This window comes from Pollicipes pollicipes, unplaced genomic scaffold, assembly GCF_011947565.3.
Source record: "Pollicipes pollicipes isolate AB1234 unplaced genomic scaffold, Ppol_2.1 Scaffold_5724;HRSCAF=6776_pilon_pilon_pilon, whole genome shotgun sequence".
Taxonomy (NCBI): Eukaryota; Metazoa; Arthropoda; class Thecostraca; order Pollicipedomorpha; family Pollicipedidae; genus Pollicipes; species Pollicipes pollicipes.
Window position 1 is genome coordinate 31,619,704 of NW_023596746.1, and position 17,262 is coordinate 31,636,965.

The window sequence follows — 17,262 nt, forward strand, 5'->3', positions numbered from 1 at the left end:
AGTTATTTTTTGGCACGGAGCGACGGTATTTTTTTATTTTTATAAAACTGACCTAAGCTATAATCTACTCACATACATGGCATCCAGTTAGCGTTCACACCCGGCGACAGCTGTCCTTATTTGGCGACAAGGTGAATGTCGCCGCATGCCGGCAGTTTAATAGGCGGAGCATACCTATTAACCTTATATGAGCAGAAACCACCCTTAAGTTTAAGACCTGTCATTACCTATCAGTGCAGCAATTTCATCCCGCCAGTGATTTGGAGGTCAGCAGGCCTATTCACGGGAAATGACCCACTTCGTAAAGTGCCTTCCCGCTCCCTGAGCACGCAAGCACAAGACAACGCAGAGTTTGGATCGATTCGGCGGGGCTGTCAAGGTCACTTAGAGATGGGTAATAGCGCAAAGGAAGGATTTGCTGCACGCTTGGTTGCGGGGACCATACGCGGGGTTGGTCATTATTAAATCCCTCAGCACCGCCACTGATTTACTTCCTCTGAGCGTTGTGCTCTGCGAGCTTGTTTATCCTCCCACGTCCCTGAGAACTTGCTTATTTTGCCACAGAAGATTCTGGCAAGCCTCCTGCGAGTTTCATGTCCACAATCCATTTTCGCTACTGGCATTGCCTGAAACCTGTGGTCACCTTTTCTACAATGGGGTAGGTCATCGTTGATTTATGGTCGCAATTTGTGCCTTTAATTTTACAAATACACCGCGACTGGACAATCAGCTGGTCTTTATGAAACATACCAGGGTACGTCTCCAGAAATTCTCGAGAGATTTGTAAAGTTGTGTGCGTGTGTGTGTGTGGATTTGCAGATATGTTATTTGTAGTTGTTGTTTGTATGTTTCTGCTTTATGAAACGCATTTTACAGATACCCCTGCAAATTTACAAACTGCAATACAAGTCTATAACTAACTGCCTTTATGAGAAGGTCTACTAGTGTCCGTTTTATATTTGAACTTCTCGGTTCTGTGAGCCAAGTCCGTTACCGAAAATTCAGTGAAAAAAAATGCAACGTACTTAATGAATATCAGTAGCCTTTCTCATTAAGAGTTGTTACAAATAGTTTGTGTCCGGAAGGTGTACTTTAAAATTTACAAACTATAACTTGCAACTGTTCCATAAAACCGGGGCGTGTTGTAGAATCGTAGTAGTAAAACTCTGCACCGTGTGCAATTTCTCTCGGCCAATCAGCAGTGTTTTAATCGCCAGCTGACGTTGCAAGCTGCGAGGAGGGTAGGAAAATACCGATCGAATGATAAATATGTTGCAGAGAAACACAAACTGACGCGGTTTCTTTGCGCCACACCAAAATAATATGTACCCATGATGTTTGAAGTGCGGCAGAATCATTGAAATTGACAAATTATTTTGTAACCACACACAAGTTATCAAAAATAGTCGCAATTTCATTTAACATAAGTGTCTTACTGCTTTAAGGAGATGTAAACAAATAAACAATACACCAGTGATATTTTGTGGAAGTATAGCCCAACTACGTGGCGTCAGCCAATGGTCAGATGCTCAATTCGCCGCTATAAACCGACTTCCCGAGGCCTCAGGTATTGCACTGCAGTGTGATCATGTTTGGCACCTACCTGTGCTGACAGATACGTAGTATACGAACCTGGATATTAAACCGATTTTACGAGCACAACCATGGGGTAAATTTTAGTAGATGGTAGCTGTAATGGTGCTGCTTCAAAGCTTAAAGCACTGATTACCATCCCAGTGTGTTCCTAACCAGAAAAGCAAATTTCAAGTGATTTCCGAAAAAAAAACATTTGAAATGCAGCACAGCGCATTTAAACCATCATTGCCGATGTCAAGGGACTTGGGATAGGAATAAACTATTGCTTGCTTGGAAATGTGAACGGCTTTGGTCACATTTTTAAAAAAAAATCAAAACCGATAAACCAGCTGCTGCCTTCATCTAACTCATTATGCTAGATATGCGTGCCCGCACCCAATCATAAGTCTGAATCATTTAATAATTCATTCAGTTTTTGTTTATTAGAGGGAAGTTTTACATGGAGTTTTAAACTGAAATAGCCACCTCGAAAAGCTTTCGGTGCTGTTCACAATCCGGCCCTTAAGACCAAAGTCCCTCCACTTTCTGAGCTACACGCCCGCGAAAATGGGGTAAGATATGTCGGGGAAGTATTTCAGAATCAACTTGGCACTCATGACGTCATAATATCATTAATAGCCTTCCATACCATAACCAATGCGCCGAACAAGGCCAATTAACATACAGTTATCGAGGCCTTCATATCAGGCGTTTGTTATAGGCGGTTTTTTACATCAGATCTGATACTTTCTTCAGTATCGCCCAATGTGAAACACTCCCTTTATGAATGGATTCACTTATTTTTCTGTTTGGATGGTCCTGTGCTTTGCAGACGACTTGGGGCTCTAAAAAGGATACAGGCTTCGTACCTCTCTGGATTTCAGCCTGAGTGTGTTTTGTCAAAACGGTCACCGGGAATTCCCATTTCCCAAAAAGCAAAACCCATGTTTTGTTTGTTGCTCCTTTTGTTCACTACTTGATGCATTGTTTAGAGCCCTGTGAAACGTGTTACGAATTATGTTGTGCTTAGTGTAAATCAAATGCGCAAGATTCGCAGCGCAGAAGCTCCTAATTGAGATGTGATTTAGTTTTCATTCAGGTTGTTTTTAGTTGCATTTTACTATTTCATTTGTTTTGTTTACGTACTTTTATTCATTAATCTAACACCAGAAAGTACGACCTGATGACTTATCTAGTCAAATGGAGCATATTACGAGTTAGATTGTGCTTAATGGAAGCTGGATACCCAGATTCGCAGTGCAGAATTATACCAGAGCTTGTGTTTGATAAAGAGCTCCGCTTTAACGTGGTGCCGTTGTCCTTCTTTCCACTTCGTCACTAGCGCGTCCAAATATGGGACCCTTTGCCGTACCCAGCATGCTCCATCGTAGCCTAAATTAGGATGCTTATTGTTCACGCACCCCACAAAAAACTTACAGGGATATACTACCCGTGCGTCTATGCTCCAGCATAATCATCGATGTAGGCTGCTAAGAAAGTTAATTTGAATGACCTGGCGGCCAGGGGCTCCGTTTAAAATTGGTTTCACGCCATTAGTGCTACATCAAAATTTCTGCCGACGAAGAGTGCTACGACCTCACATATACAAATGCTTAAACGGGACATTAGTACTACAGAATACTAGCATTAATGTGTTGAACTGCTGCACATAGTTCATAACATTGGTGTTACGTGACAAATCTTACACTGCGAAAACAGATACCTTTCATTTTCCCTACTGCAAAGATTTATACCGTCATTACTCATTCACGACATCGATTTTACTACAAAAACTTATCATCGATATCAGTGCTACACGACAAAACTTATGCTTTGAAAATGTATGCTCGTCATTTCTTCTGCTGGGAAAACATACACAGTTGTAAATTATACAAAACTGAACTTCTCCTGCAAACACCTACATGCGAAATAAGTGCTACACTATAAAACGCATATTTCAAAAATGTTTAGCAGTTATTGCTTCTACTGGAAAACCTTTATCCACCAGTGCTCTACACGACATTGATTTTACTTCACGTGCTCTACTGGAAAGACTTAAGCGCGACATTAGTGCTACAGCAAGAACGTGTGATAAAACTTTTGCTGTACAAGTGATGACAGGGATATGTTTTTTTGCAGCGTAAGTTTCGCCGTGTAGCTCATATATCTCGCATGCATTTTTACAGTAAAATCATTGTCGCGCATCATTAAAGGCTGTACAAGTTTTTGCCGTGTGTGTAATGACGTGTATGTCTGATTTGTGGCACTGTTGTCGTGACTCCCTTCAAATTAGTCTAAAATATGATTGCTAGAGACTAAATAGCTCCATTTAATCGACTTTTTGTTATCACCAAATCCCCGGAGCTCTGTTTAAAAAAGTTTCGTTATCATCACAGGTGGTTTCATTTAAGCAGTCACATGCCTTGCACCAATGGCACTGCATCGGCATGCTAGGGATCTCATTTGCTCTCATATCTTCCAGAAAGCCCAGAAATTGCTCTTGCGCCTCCGCCGATGCATAGCCCCTTTACAAACCAGTTTTGATCGGGACAAATCCGCCGTTTACGACTCGAGCTGCGCGTCCCCCTGGATACATGACTATAGCTGTGATATCACTGGCAGTAAGCTGAAGATCGGAAAGATTCAACCTAATGTTTCTCCGTCTGTCCCCTCGGGGTACGCGTTGCAATACCCTGAGAAAAGCAGCTTGTCGATGTTCTTGTCCCGATCATTTCGTTTACTAATGAGACGCATGGCCCCTAACCTTTTTGTCGAAAGCCATTGAAAAATATATCGAACACAAAATAAGTGTCTTTTGACATCTCAAAGGGTGTCATCGTGTACCGTGCGTCCCGCGTTCCGCCGCGTATAACTTGTATTACTCCTTTCCAGTTTTCGTTCGGCCATACCTGGGTGAAATGGACCGCTGCAACCTGTTTTAAGTGCTCCGATAACAGACATTTCCGCACGTGAGCTGTTCAAGAGCAAGGTTCGTTGTCCCTTATAGGTCTGCATTGCTTGAGGTTTCGAATTCTGATATTGTACCCCCTTCCCTTTCCACCCAGTGCTGCTTCCATTGCAACGCTCTTAGTCGACAGTCTTGCGGCCGGACAAGGTGCGCAAGAGCGGCAATAATCGAGGTGCTTGGAATGTGGGATAAAAAAACACCGCTGTTGCGATTAGGATTGTCCTCTCGGTCTGGAAAATGGGAATAAGAAAACTGTCTGTAGTGGGCCCAAGTTCCATAAAAAACGCGTGCCCACCCATACAAACACCATCGTGAGTGAGGCCGCAAGTTAAGCGAACCTCCTCATCTACTGAACGAAAATTGCGTGGTTTTAGCTGCCCGACCCAGCCACTTACGCTTTTGATACGGCTAGCTTTGCACTTACTAGTTGCTGGATCATGCAGGTTTCAGTAAGGAGAACATTTTAAAATAGCTTTCCTGGGATATATCCAAAATGTGCACGCGTAATTTGTATCATCTGAGGGCTGAGATGCAAGATGATGGGTCATGTAAATGTTGTCAGCTGTTGCAATTGCGAGATGACACGATTTCCTCAGAAACTGATGGCGAATGATGGCTAACAAAAGTGGAGAACACAGAACCAGAAGTTATCAGCTTCCTTCAAAACAAGCAGAATTCAATTGTTTTTTTTTCTGCTGAAAGACCTTTGCTCCGGCAATTCCCCAGCTTTATAACGATATCAAAAGTAAAAGTATGAACAGACGCTTTCAGTGAAGACGCTTTCAATGAAAAGCCTCAACATGAGACACCAAAAGGTTTCATTGCTGTTTTCAACATTTCACAAATCACACGGGCGCATTATAGGACCCACGCCACCCTCCGACCACACCACTGACCTCAGGGGTGCTCATACATCACCCTCCGCCGTCAGCCTTCCGCTGACGGCGGAAGCATGCTCGCCGTTGGCGCAAAGCATGTTTACCACCCCGTGTTATGGTGCACGGCGATGATTACGGACAGCCGCAGGGGGCTAACTCAGTGCAAGCGCACTTCACTGACACGAATGCGGTTCAAGGCGGGTCTGAACGGATGCTCGACGGTCGGTGGTCTGTGCGTGATCTTGATGGGGATGATTGTCAAACTTGATCTACCTTCCGTCCAATGCACGCGTTTTCATCGCTGGCGGGCCTTTAAACGAGCTGACGCAAGGTTGAGTGGGTGGTGCTTAAGTTTGCTGAACGATTGTTTAAAACGGTCCTTTCCGAAGGAGTTCTTGGCGGGATGAGCGCATGAACCAAAATTAAAACCCGTGAGAGGAAACACGACATGTTTGGGAAAGGTACACAATTGCGCCCGGGAACACGAAACTTTTGCCACGTGTTTTGCATAATTAAGTGTGAAGCTCCATCCTTTCGTGGCGACCACCTCGCCTCAATGTGAACACCACGCTGAGCTGTAGAGAACTGCGACATTAAGAGGCCCACTTTGCGTACCACAAATTCGTGGCAGGATTGAACGAGTCGGGAAGAAAATGCATCGTCAATGGTTATAAATACTAAGCATAATTTTTGCATAAAAACACCGCTTCCGTTGACGCGAGTTGATTTGTTGCCTGCCAGGGAGCGCACAATTTCTTGCCATAAAGGGTTCAGCTAGTCATGATAATCGACCTGGCCTACGCAAATGCCATTGCCTAGTCGGTGTGCTTGAAGTTTAATATCTTTGATGCGTACTCCACGATTTTGAATTCTGATAACAAGCTTCATATGTCCTCTAAACTCTGCTTTGTTTTGGGCTTTTGCTGTATGTTTTGGCTTTATTCGGCCAGGTTTTCAGCATAGTCCTGACTGCACTAAATTGTATTATTCTGCCACGACGCTCAATAGGTAAATGAATGCAAATCACTTTTCGTTTACTTGCTCAAATATAACTTTCCCGGTTAGTTACCTAAGCTAACGGGATACGTTTAAAGAATCATTGACATGGATTATATCACATACACGTCATGGTCACGTGTAATCAGTGCGCCCTGCGGGTGCGTCTACTGAGACGCCGCTACAGCCAGCTCACGGTTCGTCAGCGCCCTGGCACGTCCCATTGGTGCGGGTGCGTTCGCCGGTCGGTGCGGCGGACACCGGCTGCCCATCTACATCGGCCACCGTCTCCGGCATCGTGCGGCCGTTGGTCTCAGGCAGGAGCAGGCCGGCGAGGCCGCCCAGCAGGGCGAGGCCGGCGAACACGGCCGACGGCGCGCTCTCGTGCAGCTCACTCACCAAGTCCACCACGAACGGCGAGAGAGCGGCGCCCACTCGCGCCGCCAGCTGGCGCAGTCCGCACGCCAGCGAGCGGACTTCGGTGGGCATCAGTTCCGCCATGAACACCATTATCGTGTTATATGCGGAGGAGGCGCCGATCTTGGCGACCACGCCGAGTACCAGCCAGAGCGTGGTGTCCTTCTGCACGAAGGTGAGCAACATGGCGGCGGCCTGCAGCCAGAGGAGGAGGATCAGCGAGGGTCGCCGTCCCAGCCGGTCCAGAAGGGGAAACACTAAGCTGGAGGGAACGTCTGCGAGACCGGAAAACACCGCCGCCAGATGCGGGCTCGCCGCCAGTTGCGTCGTGTCGAACGAGATACCGAAGTAGGAGCCGGCGATGATGAAGCCGAGAAAGACGGCGATGAGTGTTCGGCGGCGCATGTGCGGCGTCCGGACCAGCTGCAGCATCATTTGCAGCGGACCGTGGCCGCCGGCGGTCTTCATAGTGGTCTGGCGGGACAGCATGTTGTTTTGCGCCTTCGCCATCAGCTGCAGCACCTCCTCTTCTGGCAGCACCCGGCGGCCGTTCCAGCGCGCGCCCCGGCGCAGCACGGCACACGCCTCCGGGAACCGGCCCTGCAGCACCAGCCAGCGGGGCGACTCGGGCATCAGCCAGAAGTTGAACAGGAAGATAAGACACGGCACGGCGTACGCCAGCTGGAGTAGCCATCTCGTGCGGATCAGGTACGAGCCGAGCGCGACGAGGCATGTGCCGAAAGCGAATGGCATGACTGAGACGATACCGATCGTGGCGCGTCGCTCGCTGCTGCACAGCTCCAGAACCAGCACGTACTGGCTGCTGATCATCGCCGACATGGCGACGCCCGTCAGGAAGCGCACGGCCGCGAAGCTGGCGTAGTCGGTGACGAGCGCGACGGTGAACGCGCAGGCGATCAACAGCAGCATGGCCGGCAGGAAGACGGGCCGCCGGCCGAAGCGATCGGCCAGCTGGCCGCTCACCACCGAGCCGAACAAGGCGCCGATCATCAGCCACGACTGCAGTAGTGAGAGCAGCGGCTTGCGGCCGCACACCAGCGTCCACTCGGTCACCACCGTCGACACGTACACGGACGGGTCGAACGCCCAGCGCTGACAGGCGGCCGTCGAGTTGGCCGCGTAGCAGCGCGGTGTATCGGACGGCAGCGAGGCGAAAGTGGCGTTGGCGGCGAAGCCGTCGGCGCATCTAAACTTGGGCGTGGCGCCGACGAACATCATGGACATGGAAAAGGCGGGGAAGAGCAGCCACATGACGGACATGTACCCGATGAGCAGCGTTTGCCAGCGGCCGGTGCCGCAGCACCGCTCCAGCACGTCCTCGAAGAGCACCTCCGCCTTCCGCTCGGACTTCTCCTCGGCCTTGCCGCTCTCTGCCGTATCCGCCATCGCGACAGCTTACTTGGTCACGAGCACTCCCAGCGGCTTCCGCGTGCGTCGGGCTCAGCGACGCGTCACGCTCCTTTCGGCGCACTCCGTGATTCTGGCCCTCGCACACGGTAGGCTCGCGGAGTCCGTCGCCGCACCGCCGGACAGGCGCGAGTGCTTCACGTCCGTCGTGTTACTGGTCGGCAGAACCTGCCTCTGCCACCCAACGAAGGCGAGTGGCCTTACAGCGTCGTTCGGCCGGCCACCGCGACACGTCCGACCGGCCTCAGTGGCGCCCGCCGCACTGCAGCGGCCGTTTACGGAGCCTCCTCCAGACGCACTTACCACGCTGCTGTTCTGGAGATATAGATGTGCGTGCGCGCCCACTGTGCAATGTGCATACGTTAGGAGCGGTAGCCGAAGTTAAGAACGGGTACAGCAACTGTAAACCTTTCCCAGTTCCCGCAAAGCTTAACCAAATTGTGTGGTTCGAGGTACACCAGGGCCACTTTAATTGTTTTCAAAGTACGGCTTTGAATATGTTGTCGGACCGTCCGCCAATCGGCCTCGAGAAAAACCTTGACGTTTTCAGAATCATCCGATTTTTTCTTGGGTCACTTTCTCTCACCGAACTTTAACCGTATTAGAGAGAAGCACCGTCTATTGGGCTCGCGGCGTAAAACAAGTTCAACCGTCATGCGATTTGTGAGCCACGATTTCATACGACAGCGACGAAGCAAATGCAAATGGCCTATCATGTTCAGTGCTTGGAATCCCATTCATTTCGGTTTGAGCGTGTCTGGTAAAGAAAGGGAAATCCACGATAAATCGACCAGTGTCTTACACCCTCGTTGCTCAGATTTGGATTAAGTTGGGGACAAGGGCTGCCATCTGCGCTGAAGTCGCCTGTGGAACATGTAAATCTCAGTTGTGCCGCTTTGGCGTTAAATTCTTCGGCAATTTCGATGTGCGTGGTTGCAAGCCTGCCCTCGATGGCGTTTTTTCATTTCCTTGAAAGAGAACTGTGCAAATTTATAGGTTAAAATTATCATAAAACTGCCCAAAATATTTCTAGCTCATTCTTGAAAGCATCATTGTAAAAACAATGATCAGGGCATTTCAGACAGTTGCAAGGCACATGGAAGCATATTGCTAGGTAATATTGATCGTTTTCTCATTTTCATGTGAAAGAGCGTAGTTTTGTCCCCAGATTCTAGCGCACGAAGACTGGGCGCGAGGCGCGCAACCGCGGCCGGCTGCCCCCCCCCCCCCCCTTCCGCGTGTGGGCTGTCGTGGTCGTACTGCAAGATCGGTGCCGTCTCTTGTTCATGCGGGGCTATGCAGTAGTCAGGCAAAGGCCTAGTGCTAGGTCCTTGGGCCAATTCCTGTTGGTGTGATTGGAGCGCATTCCGGCTGTGAGTCTTGCGATAATGAAACGCTCAAACAACCCCAGTTGTATTGATCTATTCGGGAAGCCCAAAATAAGAGAACGGTGTAACGCGTAACCGAATACGCGTCGGTACTGCGCCATTGTCAACGCGTCAGCGGGACACTCGGCTCGCTAACGGGAACAACGCGCTTAGACCAACTCGTTCGACGCAAATGCATTACCTTGTTTACTTTGTATGCTTATTATTAGATAAGCTGGATGTGGTTATTCGTAGCCTTAGTCGCTTTTTGCAAGGGTTGCGACATAGCGCGCCTCTGCTGCTGCTTCATGCAGGCTCACATGCGCATTAGAATTGCACAACGTCGAAGGTTCGAGAACGCCCCATCTCCAGTGTTTGGAGGCCGGTGGCGTCAGACGGGCAGTGACGGTCGGAGAGAAGCGGACGCGACCCGACCACCAGTGTCGTGACGCTGCACTTCGTTAAGGGGACCTCGACCGAATATAGCTACCTTTTCACGCCCGTTCACTGATGGGCGTTGGTGGAAGGAAGAACGCTACTCACAAGGCCGAAGCGTTACAACGGTGAGGTTGAATGACCGCATCAACGTAACAGGTCAATCGTGTTCAGGACCCGCAGATAACAATCTTAACATTTCCAGGGAGCTAGAATCGCTTTTGAGCTAAGGTTAGGAGTGAACAATTACGCCTAAAAAAGCATATAGAAGTGAAAAATTCACAAAAAACTCATGAACTTATGAACTTACGAGCCAGTAAGAGATGGCCCGGCTAACAAATACACGCATTTTGAATCGGCAGGGACGTAGCATCATAAACATGAAAAAGTTTTATTTCATCTTGTGGGATTGCATTGACCCATAATGCACAACATAGCATTAAACTCGCAGTGTGCTGAGCACTGAGAACATTGCGTCTTACGACAATGTCCGGCTGATTGTCGAGTTAATATTGCTGTTGAGGAAAAAAGGTGGCCTGCGCGATGGCTCCGCATCACATTGGATGGGTGAAACTGAGCACTCACGTGGTGTCAGCCTCATCGGGTCTATGCGCTCGCAACAGGTACCCGTCAGTGGTAAACACCGAAATTTTACTGAGTGCCCACGTGGCATATGCAATAGAGCAGTATGACGTCGAGTAAAAACATTCGATATTGCCTGCTGACAACCGCGATGTGCATTTGAGCACTGAATGCCGGCGATCCGTGCGTTCCTGCGCCACTCGTGAGTGTGTTTAAAGCATACGCCCAAAGTACTTGTCGACATGCAGGTCGGGTAGCGGGCAATTGCCGCTCCATATGGTGGTGTGGTATATCCTGCTTCATGACAAGGTACACACAGCCGTAAAGGGCTGGCCAGCAGGCGCATTCAGTACTATGCTATGCGTTACATTCTAGCGGGAAAAGGCACCAAATCTTGAGCATTGTTTTGTTTTCCAATAACTCACGCTGCATCTCTCATTCTCTCCAGCTTCCAGGCTCACTCACACCCTGAATGTAACAACGCACCTTCTAAGCTAAGCTATGATGACCGCGCACAAGAAATACACATTCACACGGATGATGATCGCACGCAACGACCGATCGCCGCGGTCATCGATCGACTGTTGAGATTCATTTCTCGGGTTCATGTCTTCCTAAAACAATTGACCCCGTGCGGGAATTGATTCACCTGTGTGTCGAAGACAACCTAAATAACTCTTGCAAATGACTGTTTTAGATCATTCCTTCCGGCAAAAGACAGAAAAACGCGATGAAATCGTAAAATTTTGTAGGACTTGCGCGAATTTGGCCCGCAACGCTACGCTTCATCGTTCATGTCTAGTCAGTGGCCGTGGGCTAAATTTATGCGAAGTTTTGGACCTCTAGCGTGAACTAAACATAAATTTCAGGCGTTTGCCTTTGAGCTTGAGCCGCTAGACGGTCAAGGACTGGTCAGCGGTCTTCTTTTTTAGGGCGTGCCGGTGCCGGCTTAGCCACCTATCCGTGCACCTCTTTGCCGGGAAGAAGCGGAAGGGGACCTGGTTCTCCCTTATGAAGATTTCCTTCATAGCACGATCCTGGTCGTTGCTCCTCAAGCCATCGTGCTTTCCCCCAAAACGGCCTTCTACAGCAAATTTTGACGCTTTACCAACTCTTTTAGTGTCAGCCTGAGACCGGCTGAGCACTAGACATATTTCAACTAACTCGGCGACATCCGGAACATTTGCGTGCAGATCTGTCTCAGGTCGCAAAAATGATCGGAGCGCCGCCTCCGGCAGCCAGCGGACGACACCGCTGCGTGTGGGCAGCCACTCGTCTCCGAACCGCTCTCGCTCCGCCACCACTCTACGCTTGAACTCTCTGAGCTGCCACAGCAAGCACGCACACCTCGGTCCCAGGCACGTGACACTGCACGGCTTGGGGAGAGTCAGGGGTCCGTCACACAGTCGAGTCACGAGGTCGACTAGCTTGTCGTCAGCGTAACTCTCTAGGTCCGTTTTGTTGGTCGGATAGCGCGCGAAGTCGAAAATCTCAGTCATGAGTTTGTCGACCTCAGTTTGCCCTGGATACTTCTCAAGGTCTGGGAGTGCAAGGAGTGTCAGCGCAACCTCACGCCGTCGGTAAGTCACTTCCCGTAGGATGTCGGTGGACGTGTCAGGCGGGTGTGCGTCAGAGGGTTGCCTGCGGCACACCTGTGCCGGACTGCCAGGTTGACGACCGCAGGTCTGTCCTCCTCCAGACGACCCTGGAAGTCAGCGTCAGTCAGTTTTGTCACGTCCTGTCGGAACCGGTGCACGGCCACCTTGTCAAACACCGTATACGTCGCGGCCTGGCCAGCTTTATTAAGCGTAACAGCGGGGCGCATGATGGCGAGCACTGCCAGTGCATTGGTAAGGAACTTGGCGTCCTGAAGGTAATTTAGGACTGATTTAGCATTGCTTTTGTCGATGTCACCGCTCGCAATGCCATCCTTGAGCACTGCTGCGGCCACATCGCAGTTCGTCAAAACTCGTTCAATGGCTTCTATCGAGTGCGCCACGAATCGCGTCTCAATAAGGCGCTGAAAGGCCACGCATAGCAGGTCCAAGTCTTCAGCTGTCCGTCCAGTTTGTCGTTTCAGTTTTGGTGAAGCCGTGAACACGGTTATAATCGAATTCAGTCGCTGGAAAAAATCCTCCACCCACGCACATGTCTGGTGGTGCTTAATTTTGTCCAAGGACTCCAGCCGGCGCGCCCGGTCACTGATGCGCATGAACGATGGATTCTCATGCAGCTCTCTCCAGATGCGGCCGAAGCCACTGGCTGGTCCCGAGTACACGGCCTCACAGTCCGAAGAAGTAGAGAGGACTTGACGCCCAATATCGTCCAGTCAGTCCCAAGTCGTTGTTAAGGTAGTCAGTCACGTGAGCGAGCACACCCCGCCCGTTGGTCTCGTTGCATCCAGTGACTGCATCACGCTGCCGCGACGGGAGGGTGGCTGTGTAGATGGGAACGGGGTCAGGATACGGTCTCACCACTGCGGTCGTCCCGTGAACTACCACAGTGTTGCCGTCGGTGTCGAAGTCGCAAATTCACAGCCTGTCGCGTCACGCCAGACACTGTGACCTTGTCCATGGTCAAGTGCATGTGCCGGGCATGTCCAGTCGCAGGGTTTGGCGTCCTGATGTGCTGCTTCAGCTCGTCTCTGAAAACGTCATAAATCACGTCCACAGACTGGGCAGCGGCTAGGTGAGTTTGACGCTCATTGCCAATTTGGACCCCCAAGGTATCCGGAAGGTGTTCGCGTTCAAAGTCAGCATACGTATGACCACGAGTAATCATGTGTGCGATGGTTAGGTTTTTCAGTGGCTTCGCGACGCTCATCACTTTGCCGCCGCACCAGCCTGAGGAGAGGTCTCGCCCTGCGTCTCCGCTCTGCCGTCACAGAGAGTCGATGTCGGTTCGAGGCCGCGTGCTTTGCCACCCGTTCTTTTTTTCTGCCGTCCAGGAGAACACCTTGATCGGACCACGGGTCTGTGGTGCCTCTGTCCGTGGAGTGGCGGTTGCACCACCGACAGATGCCATGCTCCTTGTCGCCGGGTCTGTTAAGTAGTAGCCAGTTGTCTATGTCGCTGTCTGTTGTCGCCTCAGTGTCCGGTTGGGTACCTCTGTCGATGTTGTCTGTCTGTCTGTCTGTCGATGTCAGGGTGGTCGGTACGTCCCGCGTCTCGTCTGTGGCCGTTCGCTTACGTCCTGATGAACGAATAGTCAGACCCTCGAGTTGAGACCAGGCATTTGTCAATCATGGGTTCTCGCCGCCGGCGGCAACCACAGCATATACATTTCTTCACTTCAGCAAACGCAGTCGGCATACCTCCAAGCGCATGCACGTCCATGACTCCTACCACACCTGCATTTCCAGTCTGCCCCGCCCCAACGTTTTTTTTACGGCTCTGCTCTCATCCACCACCTCGCTTCCTACAGCGGTCACTCCTCCCCCCATCTGCACACCACAAGCCAGCGTCACCTCCACATGCCCACTCTTCGCCACCTCGCCTCCTCCAGAAGCCACGCTTTCACCCACATGCGCACCACGAGCCTGTTCCACCCCCACGCGTGCTCTGCACCACCTCACGTCCTCCAGAAGCCACGCTTCCATCCACATGCACAGCTAGAGACTGCTCCACCCCCACGTGCCTGCTTTCCGCCACCTTGCCTCCTCCGGAAGTCACACTTACATCCACATGCCGAGACGCAACATCGCGCGACGTCGACGGATCGTCGAGTCCTTCGCTGTCGGACTGTGATGTCAACAGGTCCTTAAACGCACGCTCCTCATACCTCTTCTGACGGACTGCCTTTGCCTCCGCTTTTACACATCTTTTTTACAAAACCTCGAAGCTTTTTCGGGCCGACCTGGTGCTGGGATCTGGCGTGTCTTGGCAGATTATGCTTTGTCAGTCGCTTGCCACGGGTGCTGCAGGGCACCAGGTCGCCGTCCTTCATCTCTTGGTGAGGGCGTCCACGGCCCCCCATGGCCGATAGTATCCAGAGCAAGAATGGCAAGGATGACAGGAGGTCGCGTGCTTCCCTGAGTTCTGTCGACCAGTCACACCATAAGTTCTGCCACCTAGCGGTAAAAGTAACCAGTAAGCGGTGATGAATCTTTGTAGATGGCAGCACTTACTGCCACAACCAGCGGTATGCGTAATATGATTATGGAGGGCACATTAGTGGAAACCGCTGTGAACCCACACAAGACACTTTCCTGAAAAAATATTTGGGCTCCATCATTTCTTGTATATCCCTTCACATCCCCAGCTGGTTATTGCATACCTTAAAAGTGAATTTTGAATGCCTTCCAAATTCTGTCAAGGCATAAAAGCTTGCTATTAATACATTGCTTTGAGCTTTGCTTTGCAGATGAAGAATGTGTGATGAAATTCAACCGGCATAAAACATTCAGACAACAAGAGTCTTGAACCCATGCACATAAACACATTGGCAAACCTTACAAGTAACACCTGACATACTTTTGGATTCTGTCAGAATGGGATGAGAAAATATTATGTCACTTGTTCTCACAAAACTTACATACCTACCATCACTTCCATGAAAGTAATGTAACTAAGCCTAACCTAGAGAAGCTTTACCTCATCTCATCATGACTAACCCATTTATATAACAGCAGCATTTGTGAGTCATTGTTCCAGTAAAACTCCCATTGTTTCTTTCTGTGCAAGTAGCCAGCTGAACCAAACTTAGGGTAGCTGTCCGTCTGTCTGTCTGTCCTCCAACAGTAATATAACTTCAGGACGGCCACAGAACAATTTTTGCTGCTTGCCGTTTAAACTGCAGCAAAGGTAATTATTCAGGTCTTACATGTTCTGTCTGCCCAGACCAGACACGAGCGCTGCGACACGGCAACTGTATCAACCCGCGAGGAGAGCAGGCGGCGCCGACCTCGGCGGGCGGCGCCCCAGGCAGTACACCACCGGTCGGGGCAGAGGCGTACCAAGGTGCAGCAGCACTGGCGGCGCGAGCACGGGCGGCCTCAGGCGCACGCCTGTAACATCACGATACATCTCCTCCTTGAGTAAATGCAAATAAATGCTAGTACGCTTGCGAAACGAAATTATTGGCGACAGACTGCTGCTTCCCTGCTGCTTCCCTGCTGCTTCTCAGGCTGTTGCTTCCCTTCTGATTCTCAGACTGCTTCTTCTCTGCTGCTTCCCTGCTGCTTCCCACCTGCTTCTCTGCTGCTTCTCTTTGATGCTTCTCAGAAAACGCGGCCACTGCGTGTTTTACGCGACTGAAACTAAGCAGTGGCGGTGGGTCTGGAGTCTGGGGCACTTGCGCGTTGCAGGGCTAGGCCGCAGCTTCTGTCAGCGGCGGCAGTGACGGCGGCGGCGCCGCTGTCGACGCGGGCGACGGCACAGCTGATGGTGGCCTTAGCACCACCGATCGTGGTGCAGGCGCCGGTTCGCACGGCTGCGGTTGCAGCAGCGCCGGTGGCGCCACCTCAGCATGGCGGCCAGAGGAGAGGTCTGGAGCGGGCACCCTGTGTGCAGAACGGTCAGCACGCCGCGTGGAACCGTGCTGTGTCAAAACCTGAAACGGGGGGACCTGCATCAGATGACGTCGGTTGCGACGATAGCGAGCACCCTTGAGCTTCAAAAGGTAGCTGCGTCTAGAGAGCTTCTGGCTCGAGAGACGGTGGCGGGCTCGGACCAGCTTGCCTCCTTCTCCGTCTTGATCCGAACATGATCCGCGGGCTGTAGCTGCTGAAGATCACGGGCACTGCGTCTCCGGTTGAAGCACGTCTCCAGCTTCTTCTTCCTCTGCCGATCTCGGAGTCTGGCATGCTGCCATGTCGCTTCTCCGGTTGGCTGAACGATGGGGAGACGAGATTAAAGTTCGCGTCCCATCAGGAGACGGGCTGGGAAGTATCCGGTTGCTTCCACAGGCGTCGTGCGGTAGTTGAGGAGGGCGAGGTGGGGGTCCCTCTGGCGAAGTATCCACTTGGTTCTCACGGCCCGTTCAGCCGCTCCGTTGGAAGACGGCGTGTGCAGGTTTGAGATGCGGTTTGTGAAGCCGTAGGACGCTGTGAAGTTGGCGAACGAGCTTGAAGTGAACTGCGTTCCTCCGTCTGTTGTCACGAGGTCTGGTATCCCCAAGCGGGAAAACAGGCGCTTCAGACGCTCGATGACTGCGCTGCTGGTGAGACTCGGGAGGCGTATCTCCAGATACCTGCTGAAGATGTCCGCCGTGACGAGCCAGTTGCAGTTGTTGAAGTGGAAGACGTCTGCTGCAACGTGCGTGCACGGTCTTGATGGCGTTGGGGTTGTCACCAGTGACTCAGCGTGCTGGGCGGGCGTGTTCACCTGACAGAACGAGCAGCTCTCGAGATGACGTTTCAGGTCGATGCTGAGTTGAGGCCACCAGATCGATACTGCTGCTCTCTGGCGACACTTGTTTAGACCGAAGTGTCCGTCATCATGTAGTCGAGTGAGCATTTCATCTCGCTGACTCGGAGGGATGACGATGTGTCGCCCGTGCATCAGCAGTATACCACACGTTAGGTACAGAACGCTCGTCTCTTCCCGAGAGGCGAAGAAGTCCAGCAGGTCGGGATGCTTCGCTTCCTCCTTCCAGCCAGAGAGAGTCTGCTGAACTA

The 17,262-nt window shown here is 51.1% G+C and overlaps 1 protein-coding gene across 1 annotated transcript; it reads right to left on the minus strand.

Annotated features, from left to right (window-relative positions):
• Positions 1–6,609: 6,609 nt before the first annotated feature.
• Positions 6,610–16,162, minus strand: LOC119102941 (organic cation transporter protein-like; the record flags this gene model as incomplete). Its single annotated transcript, XM_037226389.1, has 5 exons — positions 6,610–6,765; positions 6,817–7,257; positions 7,420–8,225; positions 15,119–15,174; positions 16,146–16,162. Coding segments are annotated over 5 exons (1,476 nt in total), but the record flags the coding sequence as incomplete, so codon positions are not given.
• Between the last annotated feature and the right edge of the window lie 1,100 nt (positions 16,163–17,262).